At 45.9% G+C, this 23,850-nt stretch overlaps 1 protein-coding gene and 1 long non-coding RNA gene across 5 annotated transcripts in view; one reads left to right on the top strand and one right to left on the bottom strand.

Moving 5' to 3' along the window:
* The window catches only part of ATP11C (ATPase phospholipid transporting 11C (ATP11C blood group)), a 103,531-nt gene extending 99,683 nt beyond the window's left edge, over window positions 1-3,848 (bottom strand). Inside the window, exon 1 of one of the 3 annotated variants that reach the window (XM_081897226.1) lies at window positions 3,061-3,848. In XM_081897226.1, coding sequence (XP_081753352.1) covers window positions 3,061-3,087 — 27 coding nt within the window. In that variant the 5' untranslated portion in view covers window positions 3,088-3,848. Of the gene's footprint in view, window positions 1-984; window positions 1,292-3,060 lie in introns of those variants that run through there. The other 2 variants (XM_081897221.1, XM_081897225.1) reach the window with 2 other exon arrangements.
* A 13,197-nt stretch (window positions 3,849-17,045) lies between these two features.
* LOC309361364 lies at window positions 17,046-23,544 on the top strand. 2 transcript variants are annotated; one of them, XR_014164450.1, is made up of 3 exons: window positions 17,046-17,160; window positions 20,455-20,581; window positions 22,553-23,544. It is a non-coding gene; the product is annotated as an uncharacterized lncRNA (long non-coding RNA). The 2 variants fall into 2 exon arrangements; XR_014164451.1 differs by having other exon boundaries at window positions 17,055-17,160; window positions 20,452-20,581.
* The last annotated feature ends 306 nt before the right edge of the window (window positions 23,545-23,850 follow it).

The following is a 23,850-nucleotide window of genomic DNA, read 5'->3' as shown; positions in this document are numbered from 1 at the left end:
ATTTGCAATGCACAAGACTTCAGTCTCTGATAGCCCAGAGGGTTGCAACAGCAATGCAGCATCCCAGCAGGTGGTCAGGAAAACTTGCACCAAAGGACTGCTTCCAAGAAACAATTCCCTGTTTTTAAAAGTGGTACAAGGTAAGCTCTAAAAACATCCAGGACACTTCCAATTTGACCTTGTAACATCACCTTTCTTAGCCAACTCTTTTCTACCAGAGGAGGGAAAAAAGAAATCCTTTTCTCAAATTAGCTGGTAGACGGCTTACCCAAATACACATTTGGAAACAGGTTGCAGTGAGAGACCTTGATGCAGGCTACCACCACCACCACCGATCCATGCATATTTGAAATGTGTTATTTCTCAAGATGGATCAGAGGCTGAACAGTAAGGGCCCCGCAGGATCAGAAGTGTTTGACAAGTCCAATGTACTGTTTCCAATAGGGGACAGCCTATTAAGGACACAAGCTGCAGACAAACCTAAATGCACCACTGTCAGCAATTACAGTTAAATAAAACCTCCAGATACAGAAGCAATCTATCTGTATGTACCAGGTAAAAGCAAGAGAGGGCCAGTGCCCCACCTCTGAGCAACCTGGGGCACCTCGCTGGGCACAGAAGAGTGGGCTGGATGGGTGCAGACAGATGACTTTAGGCTCTGGACTAGACAGACTGTTTAGATCAGGCTTCACCAACCAGATACCCTCTGTATAACTCCTATCAGCCCCAAGCCACAAAGCCATTTTCTCTGCGGCTGAAGGAAGCTCTAGTCCAAAGCGCATGGGGGGCACCAGGTTGGCCAAGGCTGCCCTATCACACCCCCCCTTGCCTATCAGCTCAATAGGCCCACCCAGTCCAACACTCCCTATCCCAGGGCAAGGTACCCCAGGGTTTATTGCCTCCCAGCATGCAGGTTGCAGATAACCATTCATGTTAACAGTCAGCAACAGACATCTCCTCCTCCTCCAAAAACTTGCCCATTACCATCTGAGAAGCCTGGTCAGTTGTATGCAGAACGCATCAAGATTCAGGACAAGAAAAGAAAGTTCTTCTTTATGCAGCGTATAGCTAAACTACAGAGCTCTCTCTCGCAGAAGGCAGAGGTGGCCACACACTTGGGACTGCTTTAGAAGACAATTAGGAAAATTCATGGGTGATTAGGTTATCAGTGGCCAGGCAGCAATGCTTCTTAGTATCAGTTGTTGAAAACTGAAGGAATGTACACTGCTCTAGTGCTCAGGTCCTGCTTGTGGGAGTTTCCGAGAAGCATCTTGCTGGCAGCTGTCGAGAGCCGGCTGCTGCATTAGCTGAGCCATGGGCCTGATCCAGCAGTGTTCTTATTTGGCTTTGCACACCTCCAGTGCCAGAGGCAGTTTTGTCTCTGAATCCTAGTAGCTGAGATTCACCAGTGAGGAGCATGCTGTTGCACACACAATCCTGCTTGCAACCATCCTGGGGCATGTGACAAGCCACTGTGAGAAGAGGACCTGATCCAGCAAGGGCTCTTCTTGTTTTCAGTTCTTAAGCAGCAGAAACAGGCTGAAGCCCTTCAAACAGCACGTGGCAAAAAAAATGCATTTCGGAATGCCTCCCTCCATTAAAAACTCCCTGCTGATAAAAACCTAGAATCATGAGCTGCACTGGAACCTTTCACCCTGATGAGTTAATCTTCTATTTGCAGAGCACTGCTTTTCTCTCCCCACCCCCTTAATGCAGGGGTTCAGTCCAATTTGTATTCCCCCGTGTAGTGTGAGGATACACAGTTTCATGGAATCATACAGAGTTTTAGAGTTGGAAGAAACCCTGAGGATCATCTAGTCCACCCCCCTGCAATGAAGGAATATGCAGTCGTCCCATACAGGGATCGAACCTGCAACCTTGGTGTTATCAGCACCATGCTCTAACCAACTGAGTTGTCTCCTGGGTTGAGCTATTCTCCCAACCCGGTGTGGTTACAGCGTTGCGTCAAGGACGCAGGTTCAAATCCATTCTCAGCCATGTAGCCCAATGGGTAGCCTTGGGCTGTTTCGAAGTCCCTCAGCCTGGCCTGCTTCACAGGGCTGATTTGAGGATAATAGAGGGATGTGGAAATCCTCAGAGGGAAGGTGGGATATACAAACGCCACAATAAATATATTTCGGCTGCGAAGTGTGGGCCTCAACCTTAGGCAGCGGTCATCACCAGTGCAGTGGTTAGAGTCCTTGGCCAGGGCCTGGGAGACCAGGGTTCAAATCTCCACTCAGCCATGAAGCTTACTGGGTGACCTTGAGCCAGTCACTCACTCCCAGTCCAACCTACCTCACAGGGCTGTTGTTGTGGGGATAATGTGGGGAGAAGCACCTTGAAGGGAAGGTGGAATATAAATGTAAAAACTAACTAAATGAATCCTGGGGCAGGGAATTTGTTTATCCTCCAGCTTGTCCTGAATCTGCTCCCCATTCCTTGGCTGACCCCTTCTTCCCATGCCTTCTTGAGTTCTATTGCCAAGAGGAAAGGAGAAACGTGTTCCCAACCCACAAAATCCCCCCCCCGCATCCTTTTAAAAAAATAAAAGGGGAAGCCCTAGGGATTCAAAGCCAATCTGCAAATCCTCCGCATGTGCTTCCCCAACTTAGAAAGAACAAAAGGATGAAAAGTGATCAAAGCGGCCAATCAAACGCCATCTTTCCACCCACCCTTTGTGCAACGGGTACCCTGGGGAGACGGTTCCTTTACCTGTGAGTCTCAGCCAACTTGCTGAGCTTTAAAAATAACACTCGGGAAGCAGCAGTGTGGCGGTGGCGGCGGCGGCAGATTGCGAAAACAACACGGTGTCTAGATTGAAGGTGCGGGGGGAGGAGTTGATGCTTTAGGCCTTGGGATAGTCGTGAGAACGAATGACTTCGCTTGGGTGCACTAGAGGGGAGCCGAAGACCGGTCACCCCCACCCCCCATCATTCCGCATGCATCTGCAGGCGTGCAAGTATTCGGGCACACAGCTGGGAGGGGAAGAACTGAGCATCCATCGCGTACGGACCTCCCCACCCACCTCCAAAATTAGGGTGGCACAGAGGTACTTACGAAGCGATTGATCTGCCTGCGAAGCATAGCTGGACTGCCGCAGCGCCTTGGAGAGAGGGGGGCAGTGGGGTGGTAGTGGGGTAGTCCTGGTCTCTTAGAGCCGACTGGCACAAGCACTTAGCCCCTCTGCACGGGTCCCCAAGCCTCGGGGTCAGTGGGGACGCTGCGGCGAGCGGAGAGGCGCCCCCAGCCCCCGCTCGCCGTCCCCCCAGCCCCGCGGTCACCGGCGCGCCGCTCTGCCGCTCAGCCGCATCGCTCCTCTTCCAGTCGTGGCACCAACCGCAGCAACAGCCCACGGCGGGGCTCTCCCTCTCTTCCTCCCAGAGAGAAGCCCCAGATATGGGGGCGAGTCCCTAGTTTCGCCAACACTCCTCGGCTCCGTCAGGCTGGCCGGAGGCAAGATCTGGGCAGCATGCCGCGCTTTGGTGATAATAATAATAAAAAGGAGCTGCAGGGGAACAATAGCCAAAGCAGGCAGGCCGGCTGCCAGGAAGGGGGAAGCTGCGGCGGGAAACCCAGACTGCTGGATGCAACCTCCTCTTCCCCTGCAGCGGAGGCGGAGGCAGCAACAGTCCTCCCCGCCCCCGAGGCCCGAGAGCGGCGGGAGACCGAAAAACCGAGGCGCAGCGCTATGCTCACGACTTCTCCAAGCGCAGAGCGCTCCCCGCGCTCCCAAGCGCACGTGGCACGCTGCCTCGCCGATGCCTGCGGAGACCCAAACCACCAGCCCAGCGGCCCTTCCTGCTTCCCTGCCCCGCCACGGGCTACTTTCTGGCTTTCGCCTGGAGGCTCCACTTCTTCTATTTCTCCTCCCACCCCTCCGCCCCGCTCTGTTTTCGCAGCCGCCCCAGGGGCGGAACCTTCGGCTTCTCTCCACCCATTGGGTCCCGAGAGCAGCTTGGGAGGTGTAGTATATTTGCCCGATGTCCGGGATGGTAGGAGAAGGGAGAGCGAGGCTAGCGAGAGCCGGCCTGTTGCTCCTCCTCGGCCTCGGCCCGCCGGAGTAAGGGGAAGTTGGCTTGGAGGTTGGCTAGGCCTCTCGGGCGCACCCCAAACAGAACATGACGGGCGAGTCACCATTGCGCCCAACTCAGCAGCACACTGACGGGCCGTGGGCTCGCTAGCATTTCAGACAGGGAACATAGCCCTATCTACAGGAGCCTGGGGTCTTCTGATTGCAATGCAAAGCGACCGCCTTTCTCTTGCCGCTGCGGCGCAAATTGGTATGGTTTCGCCTCCGAACTCACCGAATCAACTTTTAAGAGTTTCTGCACCTTTTCCCGCGAACGGAAGGACTTGTTTTTAACTGGCTTAGGCATGCGCATCAAAAACACAAATATATTTCCTTGCAAAAAGGATGGCAGTTTGATCTCTGCCTAATGGCATCATCACAATGAATACTTTTAAAATACACAGTATCCCTTTATTTAATTGTTGCATTTCTGTTCTACATTTCCGCCAAGCAACCCAAGATAGCATACATACACTGTGTGTTTATTAAATTTGTATACCACTTAATAAGTTTAATGATTCATGGTTTTGTGTGTGTGCGCGTGTGTGGATGTCTTTAAAAATACACACCATTGCCTTCATTTAACTGTTGCATACCTATTCTGCCTTTCCATCAAGGAACCCTAATGAAACAAAATTATCTAAGTGGTGAACAACATCAGAGTAACATATAAAACAACATACAATTCAGAACTATACCAGGTGGTCATGCTTTGGGGGAGCTTGAAATTCAGAAGTTGCACGGTCCCTCCAACCTGTTCCGCCACACTGCATTTTAACCACGCAATGCCATAGGGAGGGAGGCGATCAGGGGGGAGTCAACCATGTCAGAGTGAAAGTTTGAACTTGTGTCTCGCCAACCCTGCAATGAGACTTTTAGTTTCAAATGTATTTAAGGATGGGCCTTGCTAAAACTCGCACATAAGCATGCTCAATTTGCAGGGATAAAGAACCACCAACCCACCAGATGTTGCACTCTCAACTCCCGTCATCCTAGTGACCATGTTGGCTGGGACTCGTGGGACGTTTAGTCGGAACAAAATCTGGAGGGGTGCAAGCTCCCCAGCCTTGCAGTAAAGCGTCACCCCAACAGAAACATAGCTCTTGCCATTCCTCACAGCATAAATTCCTGTAGCACATGTTCCTCATTTCAGCTCCAAGAACCCAGGAAGAGAGAGTGCTTTCTGGTCCTGCTTGCAGTCTTCCCATTCAGGTACCTGACTGGCCACTGGGAGAATAGGATGTTGTATCTGATGGGCCATTGGTCTGATCCAGCTGTGCTCATGTTCTTAATACCAATCGCTGAGAGAGCACTGTTGCACTCGTTCCTGCTTGCGGGTTTCTCACATCTGATTGGCCACTGTGAGTAACCAAACAAACCCCTGTGTTGCAAAGAGAACGTCAGCAATGTCTAGGCAATGTCATCTTATTTCGAATGAATGTACATAAATGAAAATATCAAATGCTGTGGAATGTTCCACAGCATTTGATATTTTCATTTACAAACCCATAAGATGGGTTTATGAAGCAATTCTATATCCTCCCACCCCGCTGACGAAGAATTCTACGAAACAGTAGTCAATATCCGGAATCACTGTTCAGTGTTGGACATCATGTTTGCTGAATACACAAAGCTTCACAGCTTATCTTACATCGTACAAAGCCTGGTACCTTGCTTCATTTAAAGATTTTCAGAGACTTTGAGACTAAAGATTTCATTTTCTCTTTGTTATGGTTTGAAGGAATTCTATAAAGATTGTTAATTGTGTTTGTACATGGTCACCATGTTGCCTAGACATTGCTGATGGCCACTGTGAGAACAGGATACTGAACTAGATGGGACACTAGTCTGATCGATCAGTTAATGTGTTACAGAAAATGGAGAACACTTCCCCTCTTTCACATAACATTGGAGCTTTAGGTCACCAGCTAGATTGGTGACTGGGCGTGGCCACCGAGACCATACAACACTGGTCCTAAAAGACCTACATTGGCTCCCAGTACATTTCCAAGCACAATTAAAAGTGTTGGTGCTGACCTAAATGGCCTCGGTCCAGTATACCTGAAGGAGCGTCCACCCCCATCGCTCAACCCGGACACTGAGGTCCAGCTCCAAGGGCCTTCTGGCAGTTCCCTCCCTGCGAGAAGTGAGGTCACAGGGAACCAGGCAGAGGGCTTTTTCGGTAGTCACACCTGCTATCAGATGTCAAAAAGTTAAACAACTGTCTGACTTTTAGAAGACATCTGAAGGCAGCCCTGTTTAGGGAAGTTGTTTATGTTTGATGTTTTATTGCATTTTTAATATTCTGTTGGGAGCTGCCCAGAGTGGCTGGGAAAACCCAGACAGATGGGCAGGGTATAAATAATAAATGATGATGATGTAGCTGGTGGTCAGTAGATTCAAGAAGAACAAAATGAACTCCTTCACACAATTAAACTTGTGGAACTCACTGCCACAAGATGGAGCAATGGCCACTTAGGTAACTTTCAAAGAATAGTAGAATCAATGATGTGTAGGGTTGGAGGGGTTCCCATAGGCACCCAGCACAGGCCCCTGCCATGCAGGAATCTCAGCTAAAGCATCCATGACAAACGACCATCCAACCTCCGTATAGAACAGGAGTCCCCAAACTAAGGCCTGCGGGCCGGATAAGGCCTGAGGGGCTCGTTTATCCGGCCCGTGGCAACCCTCGCCACCTGCTGCTGCCACCCACTCTTACCGGCACTGCGCTGCACGGCTGCTCACTTCTGGGTCAGAGGAGCACCGGAAATAGCTTGTGCGCATGCGCAAGCATTATTTGCACATGCACAAGGGTTATTTCCGGTGCACACCCAGGTCGGAGGAGGCCCGTGCACATGCGCACAAGCTATTTCCGGTGCTCCTCCGACCCAGAAGTGCGCCAGAAATAGTGTGTGCACATGTGTATGGGCATGCGCTCCCCCGCCCTCCGGGCAATCGACACTGGAGACACTGGCCCAAGGCACGGTAAGTTTGCCGACCCCTGGTATAGAAACTTCCAGGGAAGGAAAGCCCACTGCCTTCAAAGTGAGATAAACAAATTCATGAAGGAGATGACTTCTATCATTGGCTACCACAGTAGCCGAATAGAACCTCCACATTGAGAAACAGTCTATTGCTGGTGGAGACAACAATTAAAGGGGGGGGCAATTGTCACCATGCCCCACCCGGGGACTTCATTGTAAACTTATGGTTACCCGCTGTTGAGAAGGAAGGGGCTGGACCAGGTAGATATTTTCTCCTATATTCAATTAAATGAGCAGTGAGATTTCAGAAATTCTAAGGATGTCACCCTAAGACAAATAACCAGCAAATAAATCCTCTTGGACCTCTTCTGACCAAACTTCAGATTAGGTTGCTTTAAAAAAAAAACCTTTTTCTCAGTTCAACGGAGGCTGCCTCCACCTAGTGGCCACCAGAGGCAAGGGTTGTGATCACTCAGCGTGCTCTGATGACAGAATTAGTAACTACCGGTAGGTGCTCCACCAGACAACCTGTTTATTGAGCATCCATCCTGATTTGCTTGCACAAAGCTTATGTGGAGGTTAGACTATGCCCTGTCTTTATCAAGCATTTGCTCTGATTTATTTGTGTGTGTGTGTGTGTGTGGGGGGGTTATACAACAATAAGTCATAGTGATTTGTTTCTTGCATATTATACATCTCATTTGTTCATCTCACTTTTTTTATACATTTCCCTGTATGTTTTTTATACAGCATCTTTTTTATACATACATCTCACTTTTTTTATACATTCCCCTGAATGTTTTTTATACATTCCCCTACCTGTGGAAAGCAAATTAAATAAATACATAGTTTTGTTGTACTAACGCACACGAGTCCCTTAATCCACTTTAATTGCACAAACCTAAATTTCAGTGTGCACTGAACTGCAGCTATTCCAGCAAAAGTAACGACTGTTCTAATTTACTAATTTATCTGTTGTCAATGTTTGTTTGTTTCTTGCCTTTCCTCCAAGGCACATGCTATTTTATATGCATTGATGTGAACTGGAAAAAATATTACTATAATTTATATAGAAATGCAGTACATGCCACCCTAGCAAGGAAGACTGTGATCAGATGTCACAGACTTGTTGGACGCAGAGGAATGGTGGGAGAAACCAGCTGGGGAACCCCCATGGGAAGAAGACCCAGAGCCCAGGAAGTGGTGGTGGGACAACGATGAGTGGTCAGCGGGAGAAAACTGGGAAGAGGAGGTGCTGGAAGCTGAGGAAGTAAGAGGACTTGGTGAGCAGGGAGAATCTGTGGCAGAGAGAGAAGTCCAGGATCAGAAACAGGAGAGGACACCAAGTGATCCCCTGCTTGTTTTCCCCAAGTCTTGGGGGGGGGGGTTGAGTGTGCAGGTGGGCCAGGGGTGCGTGTGTCCAGTGTTACAACTTTGCACCAAGTCCAGAGAATTCCAAGTCCAGAGAATTGGTTCTTAGGTGTTGGGAGCACTGATACCTTAAGTACAAGGGAGAATTATAGCTATCCCATCTCAAAAGGTGAAGCATAGCTATAAAATCCATAGAGAATATAGAAGTAGCAATTCCAAACAGGAATCCAGGGAGTCCACCACATGAGAAGAACCAAAAGGATTAAAGGTCTTCTCTCCTTCTCCTATTGAAAGGGAGCTGAGGAGGAGGTTGGGTTAAGTGGGATGGAGAGAGCAATAGGAAACTCTCATTATACACGACCTGAAGGGGGACCCCCTGGAAAATTCACAGGTGCAAACAAAAGCAGGACTCCAGCACTTTTTTTTCTTTTTAACACAGTGCACAATTAACCAATGGATGGAATGTTGTGAAGGTCAAAAGTTTAATTGGGTTTTAAACAGAAGTACACAAAATCATCTTATCCTTAAAGGAGAGAGAATGCTAATCACTGTGTGAATTGCAGAACTAGCTTCTCCAGACATCTGCTAAAATTCCTGAGGATCTATGATTTCTTGGGTGTTGCTTAAACGAATTGGTGTTTTTCTTAAAGCTTCAAAAGTGAAACTTATGGAATTCTAAAATGTCTGCTCAATAAACAAGTCCTTTCTGGGAAAAACAACAACAACAACAACAACCAGAACAACACTGGAGTAAATTTGTATAGTCCCTGGAGTTGCAGAGCAATGTTCAGGTCTTTAATAAGTAATAAAGGGCAATACGTTTTTAAACTGGAACCATCAAAGTGATCCAAAATTCTACTGAAACTTCTCAATGCAAAATGAATAGGCAAATTAAGCATCAGATGTTGCCGACAAAGCACAGCATGCATAAATGTCAGTTCATTGAGACATTATCATCCCAAATAGATTTCTACCCCCATAAAAGGTAATGGTAAAGGGACCCCTGACCATTAGGTCCAGTCGTGGCTGACTCTGGGGTTGCAGTGCTCATCTTGCTTTATTGGCTGAGCGAGCAGGCGTACAGCTTCCGGGTCATGGGGCCAGCATGACTAAGTCGCTTCTGGTGAACCAGAGCAGCGCACGGAAACGCCGTCTACCTTCCCGCCTATTTATCTACTTGCACTTGACATGCTTTCTGCTAGGTTGGCAGGAGCTGGGACTGAGCAACGGGAGCTCACCCCGTCGCGGGGATTCGAACTGCCGACCTTGGGATCGGCAAGTCCTAGGCTCTGTGGTTTAACCCACAGCGCCACCCGAGTCCCTCCCCCATAAAAAGGGCAGCCCAAATGATCAGGGTGTTGGCCTACCTTCCCTATAGGGAGTGAGGAGATGATCAAGCAAGGGTGGCAAACCTGTGGTCTTTCAAATTCTTCTGTCCCTCCATCCATCCTTGACCACTGTGAGGGCCTAAGAAGTGGCCCTCCATTCACAATATCAGGTTTAGGGTACATATGGGAAGGAAATGACCCTTCTGAGACCACAGTCCTGAGCCATGAGAACATAAGAAGAGCCGTGCTGGATCAGGTCAGTGGTCCATCTAGTCCAGCATCCTGTTCTCACAGTGCCCGATCAGATGTCTTGGTAGGAAGCCTCAAATAGGACCTAAAGGCAACCACACTCTCCCCACTTGTGATTCCCAGCCAGAATCACAAACATAAGCAGAGGAAGAGCATAGCCATCAGGGTGAGCAGCCATTTCAATTAGTAGCCGAATTTAATTAGTTTTTGTACATTTTAACGGCGTGGTTCACACATCACTTTCAACAAACATGGGTTTGGAAAAGCCAAACTGTGGTGTAGCTCCCAGTACCATGGTACAAAGATGGGGGTGGTTTAAGGGAAACAATGTGCCCATAATTTTAGGGGTCTGCACACCCAACATGTTGCATGTTTACCTGCAAACCATAGTTTATAGTTAACTATGCTTTAAATCAAGGGTGCTCAGCATGGAGCCCTCTAGATGTTGTGGGCTGATGAGATTTGGAGTCCAGCAACATCTGGCACAGCATTGGTTACCCCTGGTTTAATGTGGTATGTAAATGAATTCATTATGTGAGCTTAAAGAGACATTATTTCATTGCACAGAGGAGAATTGAGAAATAAACCATTTGGATTTTCCTTAACAAGCGGACGAAGGAAACATGAAGGTATACTTAAAAAACACACCACATATACAGGTTTTTAAAGCAAGAAATATTGACAGATTGCATAAATATATTCCAAGAGAGCCTCAAATGTCTATAGTGCTGATTGCAGTAATTTCCAAACACACCCACTTATCGATGAATATATTATTATAGATGTTACCATTTCTCCTGAGTACCAGATCTGTTAGTCTCTCCACCTCTGTGAGATATAAGCACTTCCACAGTCGTTCCCAAGTGGCCACAGGTTGTGAGTTTTCCATAATCACATGCCAGTTTGCTGAGATTCACTAAACTTGCTATTAAAGATTTCATACCATTTGGCATACCAGTTTTGATCCAGTTAAACATGATCAACATAGGGCTTAATCCCACCCTTTCCCCTGTAATTTCTGATACCGTGAATATTATTTGTCTCCAGAAATTGTGTGCTGCTGGCATTCCTATAAAGGAGAATAATATTTGTGACTTACTATTTTCAGCACCTGAAGTGTTTATCGTACAGCAAGGCTGCAAATTATGCGGAAGCTATGTTCCAGGGATTGCACCTAAAGCCAAAATGGCATATAATCAAAACACATTGGGTGCAATGGTGGGTGGGAGTTTTTCCCAGATGTCCTCTGCATTTCCTCCACACACCCCTTCTTATTTTATTTTATTTTATTTTTTATTTTTTCATAAAGCTGAATTTACAAGTTTGTTGTTGTTTAGTCGTTTAGTTGTGTCCGCCTCTTCGTGATGCCATGGACCAGAGCACGTCAGGCACTCCTGTCTTCCACTGCCTCCCACAGTTTGGTCAGATTCATGTTTGTAGCTTCGAGAACACTGTCCAACCATCTCGTCCTCTGCCGTCCCCTTCTTCTTGTGCCCTCCGTCTTTCCCAACATCAGGGTCTTTTCCAGGGAGTCTTCTCTTCTCATGAGGTGGCCAAAGTATTGGAGCCTCAGCTTCAGGATCTGTCCTTCCAGTGAGCACTCAGGGCTGATTTCCTTAAGAATGGATACGTTTGATCTTCTTGCAGTCCATGGGACTCTCAAGAGTCTCCTCCAGCACCATAATTCAAAAGCATCAATTCTTCGATGATCAGCCTTCTTTATAGTCCAGCTCTCACTTCCATACATCACTACTGGGAAAACCATAGCTTTTACTATACGGACCTTTGTTGGCGAGGTGATGTCTCTACTTTTTAAGATGCTGTCTAGGTTTGCCATCGCCTTTCTCCCAAGGAGCAGGCGTCTTTTAATTTCATGACTGCTGTCACCATCTGCAGTGATCATTAGCCCAAGAAAGTAAAATCTCTCCTGCCTCCATTTCCTCCCCTTCTATTTGCCAGGAGGTGATGGGACCAGTGGCCATGATCTTCATTTTTTTGATGTTGAGCTTCAGACCATATTTTGCGCTCTCCTCTTTCACCCTCATTAAAAGGTTCTTTAATTCCTCCTCACTTTCTGCCATCAAGGTTGTGTCATCTGCATATCTGAGGTTGTTGATATTTCTTCCGGCAATCTTAATTCCGGCTTGGGATTCATCCAGCCCAGCCTTTCACATGATGAATTCTGCATATAAGTTAAATAAACAGGGAGACAATATATAGCCTTGCCGTACTCCTTTCCCAATTTTGAACCAATCAGTTGTTCCATATCCAGTTCTAACTGTAGCTTCTTGTCCCACATAGAGATTTCTCAGGAGACAGATGAGGTGATCAGGCACTCCCATTTCTTTAAGAACTTGCCATAGTTTGCTGTGGTTGACACAGTCAAAGGCTTTTGCATAGTCAATGAAGCAGAAGTAGATGTCTTTCTGGAACTCTCTAGCTTTCTCCATAATCCAGCGCATGTTTGCAATTTGGTCTCTGGTTCCTCTGCCCCTTCGAAATCCAGCTTGCACTTCTGGGAGTTCTCGTCCACATACTGCTTAAGTCTGCCTTGCAGAATTTTAAGCATAACCTTGCTAGCGTGTGAAGTGAGTGCAATTGTGTGGTAGTTGGAGCATTCTTTGGCGCTTCCCTTCTTTGGGATTGGGATGTAGACTGATCTTCTCCAATCCTCTGGCCACTGCTGAGTTTTCCAAATTTGCTGGCATATTGAGTGTAGCACCTTAACAGCACCATCTTTTAAAATTTTAAATAGTTCAGCTGGAATATCATCACTTCCACTGGCCTTGTTATTAGCAGTGCTTTCTAAGGCCCATTTGACTTCACTCTCCAGGATGTCTGGCTCAAGGTCAGCAACCACACTACCTGGGGTATACAAGCCATCCATATCTTTCTGGTATAATTCCTCTGTGTATTCTTGCCACCTCTTCTTTATGTCTTCTGCTTCTGTTAGGTCCTTTCCACTTTTGTCTTTTAATATGGAAATCTTTGTATGAAATGTTCCTTTCATATCTCCAATTTTCTTGAACAGATCTCTGGTTTTTCCCATTCTATTATTTTCCTCTATTTCTTTGCATTGCTCGTTTAAGAAGGCCTTCTTGTCTCTCCTCGCTATTTTTTGGAAATCTGCATTCAATTTCCTGTATCTTTCACTTTCTCCCTCGCATTTTGCTTGCCTTCTCTCCCCCGCTATTTGTAAGGCCTCGTTGGACAGCCACTTTGCTTTCTTGCATTTCCTTTTCATTGGGATGGTTTTCGTTGCTGCCTCCTGTATAATGTTACGAGCCTCCATCCATAGTTCCTCAGGCACTCTGTCCACCAAATCTAAATCCTTAAATCTGTTCCTCAATTCCACTGTGTATTCATAAGGGATTTGACTTAGATTGTATCTTACCGGCCCAGTGGTTTTTCCTACTTTCTTCAGTTTAAGCTTGAATTTTGCTATAAGAAGCTGATGGTCTGAGCCACAGTCAGCTCCAAGTCTTGTTTTTGCTGACTGTATAGAGCTTCTCCATCTTTGGCTGCAGAGAATATAATCAATCTGATTTCGATGCTGCCCATCTGGTGATGTCCATGTGTAGAGTCGTCTCTTGTGTTGTTGGAAAAGAGTGTTTGTGATGACCAGCTTGTTCTCTTGGCAGAACTCTATTAGCCTTTGCCCTGCTTTGTTTTGAACTCCAAGGCCAAACTTGCCAGTTGTTCCTTTTATCTCTTGACTCCCTACTTTAGCATTCCAATCACCTATAATGAGAAGAACATCCTTCTTTGGTGTCATTTCTAGAAGGTGTTGTAAGTCTTCATAGAATTGGTCAATTTCAGTTTCTTCAGCACCAGTGGTTGGTGCATAAACTTGGATTACTGTGATGTTAAAAGGTCTGCCTTGGATTCGTATCGAGATCATTCTATCATTTTTGAGATTGCATCCCAGTACAGCTTTTGCCACTCTTCTGTTGACTATGAAGGCCACTCCATTTCTTTTACGGGATTCTTGCCCACAGTAGTAGATGTGATGGTCATCCGAACTGAATTCGCCCATTCCCGTCCATTTTAGTTCACTGATGCCCAGATTACAAGTTACAGTATTCATATAAGTCTGGCCAGTGTTAATAATATATAGTAAACTTTGAAGGTTATAACTCGAATTTGGCCTGGAGTGGACTGATCCCAATTAATACTCTAGCAGCCATCTTCTGTACTAACCACAGTTGCTGAACAGTCTTGAATGGCAGCCCCACATACAATGCATTTCAGCTCCCACCCAACAACAGACATCCATGGTGAAGGTCACTAGCTATGGTGATTTTTATTTTAAAAGGGATTTGAAAAATCTGAGAAAGAGCAGATGAGAGCCTTCAGTGCCTATCAGCTGTGATGGCTAAATGTTTGGTGACGCAATGCATATAAGATTATATTAGATTCTGCACAGCAAATGTCACCAGGGAAAAGTATGTTAAGTTGTACCCGAATAGGAACCCCTGGATGATGGGAGAGGTTAGGAGATTATTGAAGGCCAGAAACTCTGCTTTTAGAACTGGGGACCGGGTATTGTATGGTATAGAAAGAGAAAACTTGGAAGAGGGGTATCAGGAAAGCAAAAGCGGAGTATAGAGGAAAAATTGAGGACCATCTGAGAAATCATGATACTAGACAAATGCGGCAGGGAGTTCAACATCTGACTGGTTATAAATTGAGAAATTCATCAGTGGTAGAGAGTACTGCTTCCTTGGTGGGAGTGTTGAATACCTTCTTTGCCCAATTTGAGGTGACACCAACAGTGGCTCCAACAGGGATGCCAGAGCTATTGGCGTCACTACCTACAGGATTTATGAAGGTTTTTAACCAGTCTCTGGCCCAGGCCACTGTTCCACCCTGCCTGAAATCTGCTACCATTATACCCCTGCCAAAAAAAAATAATCAAAGATAAACAGTCTGAATGATTTTCGCCCTGTGGCATTGACACCCATTATAATGAAATGTTTCGAAAAACTGGTGAGGAACCGCATCATATCTTGTCTGCCAGTGGGACTTGACCCTTACCAGTTTGTGTACAAGGCAAAGAGATCCACGGAGAATGCTGTGGCAATGGCTGTCCTGACTCATTTGGAGAAGCAAGGGGACTATGCGAGACTGTTATTTGTAGACTTTAGTTCTGCATTTAATACTATTCTTCCACATAGATTGGTGCCCAAATTATTAGACCTGGGACTTCCACCGGGTTTGTGCTGGTGGATATTAGATTTTCTATCAAACTGTTCCCAATGGGTCAGGTTGGGTTCCCACGTCTCTGCGGATCTCATAATGAATATGGGGGTGCTGCAGGGGTGCGTGTTGAGCCCACTTTTATATACGCTCCATAAAGCTGACTGTGCCCCCAAATACCCCAGTAATAAGATCATTAAGTTTGCAGATGATACAAAGGTGGTTGGTTTAATCACGGCTGGAGAGGGGGAGGCGGCCCATAGGAAGGAAGATGAGCAGTTGGGGGAGTGGTGCAGGAAAAACAACTTACGTACTCCTTAACTTGAAGAAAACAAAAAAGATTATTGTGGGCTTTAGGAAATGTAAATTGAATATTCAGCCACTTATTATTGAGGGGAAGCGTGTGGAACAGGTCTCAGAGTTTTAATTTCTGGGAATGGAGTTGAGAGATGACCTAACCTGGGGAGAAAACAGCAAAGACCTGATGAAGAGAGCACAGCAGAGGTTACAGTATATTTTCTTAAAATCCTCCAGAAAAACACTCAAAGGACCTGTTGATGGCACTTTACCATTGTACTGTGGAGAGTGTCTGGGTGTATGGTTTGGGAGCTGCACAGTCAGGGAAAAAACAGTGCTGTCCAGGGTTGTAAAGACTGCAGAGAGAATAATTGGGTGCACTCTTCCCACCTTGGATCAAATCTATGCTTCCAGGTGCCATAAGAAAGCTCCAGAGATAGCACAGGATAGTGCGCAACCCAGAAATGATCTCTTTCAGCTTCTGCCTTCTGGAAGAAGGTACAGGGTTATAAAGACTAGGACTAGCTGCCTGAGAAACAGTTTCTACTCAAATGCGATTTTGGTTTTAAACGCAGTGTAAGGAGTCTGTATGGAAGTATATTGTATTTTAAAATGGGGTATCAGAGTTTTTAGGGGTCTGACAAGGTTGGGATAGCTGGGATAGCAGGCTTGTTGGGTTTTGAATGTCTTATGTAGATTTTTCAATTTCGTTGTTCTGCATGGGACAATGACAATAAAGATTATCGTATCGTAAGCTGCCTTACATTGAGCCAAATCATTGGACCGTCCGCCACAATCCTGCCCACACTGATTAGCAAAGGATTTCCAAGGTTTCAGGTAAGGAACATCCCTATCTCTCTACCTAGATATCCTGGGGATTGACCCTTGGACATTCTGTGTGCAAAGCATAAACTATACCACTGTGCTATATGGCCCTTCCTGTAAGCCAGTGATGGCCAAACCTGGCCCTCCAGCTGTTTTGGGATTACAACTCCCATCATCCCTAGCTAACAGGACTAGTGGTCAGGGATGGTGGGAACTGTAGTCCCAAAACAGCTGGAGGGCCAAGTCTGGCCATCACTGCTGTAAGCAATGAGAGGAGGACTGGGCTGTTGCCTTTAAGCCTTGACTTGTGGGCTTCCTGGAGGCATCTGGTTAGCTTCTGCAAAGCAGGATAGCAGACCAAATGAACCTTTGGGCCAAGCCAGATGGACCTAGATGGATCCAGCAAGACCTTATGGACAGTGGTGGAGCTTCATGCTCCGGCACTGCGGGGTGGAGAGCAGGTGGGGGCAGGGCTGGCGTGCGTCCCGGAGTGGGGTGTGCCGTTTGTTGGGGCAGGGCGCCCAGCGCATGGGGGCAACCATGATAGCACCTCACCAGGATCGCACAGCCAGGGGCGATGTGCTCCCCCCTCCTCTTCCTCCGCCAATGCTTATGGACTCACCCACTTGGCCACATACCCCACCCTAGCACTGGAATAGATTATGCTGTCAGAATGTTGTTAGGAATGCTGGGGGTGTCATGTGGTTCCATGGTACAGTAGGTCAGAATAATATGCAGCCAGCATGGGGAAAGACAATGACTAAAGAAACAATGCACAGCTTTTCCCATACATTCCTATTGTTCTCCATCTTTATAGGGCCACACTTGTGCCAAGGTAGGGTACCCGTGAGGGATAAATGCATGCCTTGCTTACTTACTTTCTTATGTACTTACTTACTTACTTACCTACCTGCCTACTTATTTACTTACTTTATAAGATTGCTCACCTGCCCTTCACCATAAGGTCTCAGAGTGGGTTACAACAATACAATACATAGAACTATTTAATAGCAGATTAAAACATTTCAATGACAAGAGGCACCAAACTTTTCCAAATGGAGCAGTACAGTGTTATTTCAGCAAAATTCCAGGTGTCTCCAACAAGACACCTAAAACTGTCAAAGGCCAGGGTGAATATCTTCAGTATTTGGCAAAAGCTGTACAGTCAGAGGGGAATTCACCAGCTTAGGGACTGCCACAGAGGATCTCAAGTTCCAGGACACCACCATCCCAAACTTCTGAGGGTGGTGGAACTACCAAGAGGACCCCTGCTTTGTCAGTCTTAACACTCAAGAGGACCTAAAGGCACAGACATGGTTTTTGAGATATTTGGGGCCTAACCTGCTTAGGGCTTCAGTCAGGAATGCGGAGCACCCTGAATTGAGAAGGGAAACAAGTGACCACTAGTGAGCTATTAAAACATATATAGCCACTGTATTTTAATAGCCCCGCCAGTTCTAAATGGAACCCCAGCCATCACCTCAAAGGAGAGCTTTCTTAGCACGTAAGAGCCTCTTAGGGGCTCTGCATCTAACCTTACAAACCTATTCTGTTTTGACCCAAAAGTAAGGTGTTTTGACTTTCCCTGTGCCAAAGGAACTTGGTGTGCATTGAATGGTGTGGGGACACCTAACATGGCTGTTGCTGAAGGTAGAGGGGCATGGATGCAATTGGAAAACTTATTTTAGGCCAGCACCTACCCCTTCCTTTCTGCCTGCAGGAGGGCCCTTTCCAGACTGCAAACATAGACGTGGATAATGGGATTAGGCAGTACAGTAAATTGATTCAATCATTAAAACAGTGACATGATGAGAGGCGCGCAAAATCGCTGAGTCAGTTTAAAAATGCATTGGCACGGCAGAAAGATAAAAGTGATTAAAGGGGTGGGGGATCTTAAAGACTTCACCACCCTCCTAAAATGCAGAATGTAGTGTAGTGAAGGTTCTGCAAGTCATGTCTTTTCAGAACTGCAACTGGGGGTGGACAAATCAAGTCAATTTCTCTCTCCCTACCCCTATTAAAGCTTTTCATAATACAAGATAAAAGGAACTAATCTAAATAAAAACAGAAACAGAGAAAGAGAAAGAGAAAGAGAAAACACTGCATCCTCTCCCAAAGGTAGCTCTTAACCCTTGATGCACACAAAAAGTGGTGGACCCTCCCAGCTCCCACCTGGAAGTTTTCCTTTCTTCTCCCAATCTCTCATCCTGGGAGGTCTTCCCTTCCTTGCCTCCAGAGAGCCAGCATGGTGTAGTGGTTAAGAGCAGTGGACTCGTAATCTGGGGTACCAGGTTCGCATCTCCGCTCCTCCACATGCAGCTGCTGGGTGACCTTGGGCCAGTCACACTTCTCTGAAGTCTCTCAGCCCCACTCACCTCACAGAGTGTTTGTTGTGGGGGAGGAAGGGAAAGGAGAATGTTAGCTGCTTTGAGACTCCTTAGGGTAGTGATAAAGCAGGTTATCAAATCTAAACCCTTCTTCTTCCACAAATCAAGTCAGTTTTTAAGTTCATCATTTTTCCAGCCTTATATTCAGTTCTCCATATTGCTATAGCAATCTGTGATCTTTCCCTTACCCTTTTTAAAATTTTCATAACAATTCATCAGCATCTTGGTGTGATTTTCTTCTAATACTGACATTTTTTCTATGCAATTTTGACTAACACACATATTTATCCCCGTTCAGTTTTTGCTAATATACTGCCATTTTGTACAGTGGAACCTCAGTTGTCGAACGTAATCTGTTCTGGAAGACCATTTGACTTCCAAAATGTTTGACAACTGAGGCACAATGGGCGGTCAGGAATTTCAATTGAGAAAATGGAGAAACGCACCTCGGAAACTGTTTGACTTCTGATGTGTGTTCGATTTTCAGCATTTGGGTTCTGAATCATTTGGCTTCCGAAAAGCTCAAAAACCGAGGTTCCACTGTACATGGGTTTTTAAAATGCACGCTGTCTTCACTTTTGTAAGCAATGTTTGGTTGGAGAATTGCACCATGAAGTTTGAAGGAGCGCAGATTTCGAAAGGATGGCTGTATTTCAGTTTGGGGAAAAGGCTGGGGGCTCAGCTATACAGCTGCAAATAAAACATTTTAAGTGTTTTGTAAAGTGCATTATACAAATGTGACACTAGGTGGTGATGGTGGCAAATTCAATATATTTTTCAAAACTTTTTAAAAAGTGTTTTTAACAGCTTTTTTTATATGTGTCTAGATTCCACCTGTGTTTTGGGTCACATATTGTTACAGGAAGTGTGAATTACCGGTAGGTAGGTTCACCTTTAAGTGGGAGCTGAATCAAGTTTCTGCCCCATCTCTAGCTGTGACCCACTAGGGCAGGGGCAGGGAGCCAGTGGACCTCCTGATCTTGTTGAACTCCAGTTCCCAGCAACCCCAGCAGCCAGCATGACCAGTGGTCAAGGAGATGTTATAGTCCAAAGAGAATACTGGTCTAAATGGACCTAATGGTCTGACTTGGTAGATGGCAGCTTCCTATGTTCAGGTCCCCAGCATCTTCACATAGGCAGTGTTTATCAAATTGGGTTCTTGGCTGTTGTTCAACTACAACGCCCATAATCCCTAGCCAGCTGGACCAGTGATCAGAGATGATGGGAGTTGTAGTCCATCAACAGCTAGGAACCCAAGTGTGAAAGCTACTGCTAGTCAATGTAGACAAAGCTGAGCTTGATAGACCTATGGCAGGCATAGGCAAACTCAGTCCTCCAGATGTTTTGGGACTCCTACTCCCATCATCCCTAGTTAACAGGACCAGTGGTCAGGGATGATGGGAGTTGTAGTTCCAAAACATCTGAAGGGCCGAGTTTGCCTGAGCTATGGTCTGCCTCCAAGGCACCCTTGCCATCTAGGAAGAATCTGAACCCATTTTGTATCTTTCCTAAATAAATTTCTTAGTTGGATTTGTTGGGATGTACTCATTTAGGAATGAGTTCCTAAATGAGTACATCCCAACAAATCCAACTAAGAAATTTATTTAGGAAAGATACAAAATGGGTTCAGATTCTTCCTAGATGGCAAGGGTGCCTTGGAGGATGGAACAGGGCAGGGCAGGATACAGGTGATAATTTGAACTAATGCAGTACCTCTCCTTTAAACAACCATTTGGAAGAAGACTCCATGGAAAAGCAGAGACTGAAGCAAGACCTGCTGATTGCCGTGATGTGTGTATTCTTGGTGCTCCTGATTTTGCTCATTGTTGGCTGCACTGTTCTTCACTACAAGCTGATGACAGACGACATGTAAGTTTCACCTATCACAACACACACACACACCAACTTGTGCATGCACCAGCGTGTAGAGTTGCTGTTTGAAAGGGGACCAAATGTCAGTCCTTTGCATTTAGAAGGACCCAGGTTCAATCCCCAATATCTACAGAGAGGATTGGGGAAAACATCTGTCTGAAACCAAGGAAAGTGAGGCTTTGGGGGAATAGTTGAGGGAGCTGGGTATGTTTAGCCTGGAGAAGATTGAGCAGTAGTCTGATACCCATCTTCAAATATCTGAAGAGCTGTCACATGGAAGATGCAGCAAGCTTGTTTTCAGGAAGACCCATACCAATGGAGTTGAAGGGATTCCAACTTAATATTAGGAACTGACAGTAATAGCTGTTTGACAGCACAATGCACTACCTTGGAAGGTGGTGGCCTCTCCTTCCTTGGAGGTTTTTAAGCAGTGGTTGGATGGCCACCTGTCATGGATGCTTTAGTTGGATGCATTTCAGGGGGTTGGACTAGATGACCCTCAGGGTCCCTTACAACTCTACAGTTCTACGATTCTGTGATTCCATGATTATTGGTCAGTGGAGTCAATACTGAGCTAGATGGTTATGTTATGATTATTTGTCACTTTTTGCACTGAAGTGTCTCAAAGTAACTGTGGTCACATACATACTCTACATTTAGAACTGATGGCTTCCACCCAAAGAATCATGGGAACTGTAGTTTGTTAGGGATGTTGGGAATATTAGTTTTGTGAGGAGTAGACTATAGCACCAAATGATTATTTTTTGGGAAAGCATTTTTGCTAAAAGTGTTATGAATGGGCCATACATGTATATTGCCCTTGCATAATGAAAACTGAAATAGCAAATGTCACCAACAGCAATAAAGCCAAGGGATTTGAGATGGTTATATAAAGCAACATCCTATGAGAAATGTTGGGCTGTAGAAAAGTGGCAGGGCATTTGCTTTGCATGTAGAACAGAGGCACCACTTCTGTGGGGGATTGAGGGGGCCTGACGCAACATCCTAACATCGCACATGGGGCCCTGTGAACATTGAGGGGGCCTGCCTCCCTAAAACAAAGTTTGGGGGCATAGTGCCTCAGCCCCAAGGAGCCGGCAGCCTTGATATAGAAGGTCCCAAGTTCAGTCCCTGGCATCTTCAGACAGGGCTGAGAAAGACTCCTGTTTAAAATCCTGGAGAGCCCCTGCCAGGCAGATTGGATGAGACTGAGCTTGATGGACTGATAGACTGACATGGTGTATTAGAGCACAGCAGCAGCAACAATTAATGATATAGCTGATAACTTAGTGCAGGAGGCCCTCTGGACTGGGCTGCAGCCGGGCATTCTGCCTTGGCCCCACAACTGTCAGTGCTTGGTGTCTGCCGACATTAATAAATCATGAAACATTTGAAAAAACATGAAACAGTAAAAAAAAAAAAAAAAACAACCCAAAAAACTTCCCTATACAGGTTTAGAAGACAGGATTGTCTTCTAAAGGTTGTATAGTTACTTACTGTATCTCCTTGGCTCAAGGGTCGCATAACTCATACCCTCCAACATTTCTCCTTTGAAAACAGGGACATCCTAAGGGAAAGTGAGGCATTCCAGGATCCAAAAAGAAACCAAGACAGCTTCTGTAAATCTGAGACTGTCCTTCCAAAATATGGAGAGAATTAGAGCAGATAGACAGTTGGGTGGCGTTTGTGAAGAGAAATTGAGTTTTTAATTGTTACTTATTGGTGTGATGAGATACACAAAAAATGCAGACCTGTATACATTATGGGGAACTGTATGAAACTTGTCTGACAATGTAAAAGATGTTCGGTTTTTTGTTTTAAAAAATGGCTGGTTATTTGTTTTATGTACATGCATATCAGATGTTTTTTGAACAGAACGTTTGCTTAAAATAAACAAATCTGCAAAGTAAATCTGTCCGGGTTTCCTTGCTGTGCTTGTACCTCTCTCCCATCTTCTTTTTCTTCAAGCACCCTGAGGAAGGAGGTGAAGACTTTTGCTATCCAGACACACTGCATGGAAACGAAGTTTGTCCTGTCTCCTTCCCCAGCAGAGGCACTAGAATCATCTCAGCGGATGCCATGCCTGCCACCATGCCAGGCACTATGCCTGCCACCATGCCAGGCACCAACATCCATGGGAATGTCCCAGCCACCATGCCAACCGCCATCTCCACCACCATCCCAGCCACCGACCAAGCCACTGACCCGGCAGCGATCCCATCCAAGATCCCCACCCCCTGCGGCACACTTGCCTAAGCCGTCAAAAGCTTCACCCTCAAAACAGAAGAAGGCAAGCTCCAGGTCAATCAGCCATATTTACAGGAGCAATTCCTCCGAAAGCATTCACTCTGATGAGTCTGGAAGCATTTACTCCATGGAACATTTCCAGTGCCTCTACGGCTCCTCCAGGAGTGGATCCGTGGAATCTCTGGAGGGCAAAGGATCCCAGGGTGAAGGAAGTGGTGGAAGCAACGATTCTGGAAGCATCATGCTGTGCGCCATCCGTGAGATGTGATGGCTGAGATGATGCCAGTTCCAAGGATGGTTGGTATCATGCCTTTGCTGAACTACTCAGTGTCTTTCTTCCATGGAGATGCTTGAGCATCTGTGTCACAGCGTGCCGAGTCAGAACACCCCAAAATCAATGGATTGCATCACCCTCTATTCCAACCCATAACCCACAACCTCAGCCCCCAGCCCCAGCCCTCCCAAGGATCAAAATGAACTGGAGGTGAACTTCCTGTCAGTTTGATTTGTTGTTGTTGTTTATAAAACTTTTTATAAAAAAGTTAACTAATCATAGCAAGAACAAAATTCCCCACAAAATGAACAAAAACAGGGACTGATCGCTGTGACTTGAAATGAAAACAAAACAAAACAAAACCTAGATTGATGATCTGGTAAAATAAATGACATTGGAGGGATTTTAAAAAATGAAATAAAAGAGGGAAGGAAAAATATGTTCAAGTGTGTGTGTGTGTGTGTTTAACTCATGCCAAGACCTGTTTGTTTTCTGCTGGTTTAATTTGTTTTGGATTGCACAGAATTTGGATACTCAGAGATGCCAGATTTTGGGGGGAAAGGTTTCTGGTAGTCAACGTTATGAGGGTACAGAAACAGCTTGCACACATGCTCAGGTATTCAGGAAGTTCAGCATCAGTGCTTGGCTGTATGCTTAACAATAAAATTGATGGTAGTGATATTTATTATTTATACAGTGCTATCAGTGTGCATAAGGGACACGGGTGGCGCTGTGGGTTAAACCA

Source organism: Podarcis melisellensis (genome assembly GCF_964234715.1).
Source record: "Podarcis melisellensis genome assembly, chromosome: Z".
Taxonomy (NCBI): domain Eukaryota; kingdom Metazoa; phylum Chordata; class Lepidosauria; order Squamata; family Lacertidae; genus Podarcis; species Podarcis melisellensis.
This window is presented reverse-complemented; position numbering and strand designations above follow the sequence as displayed.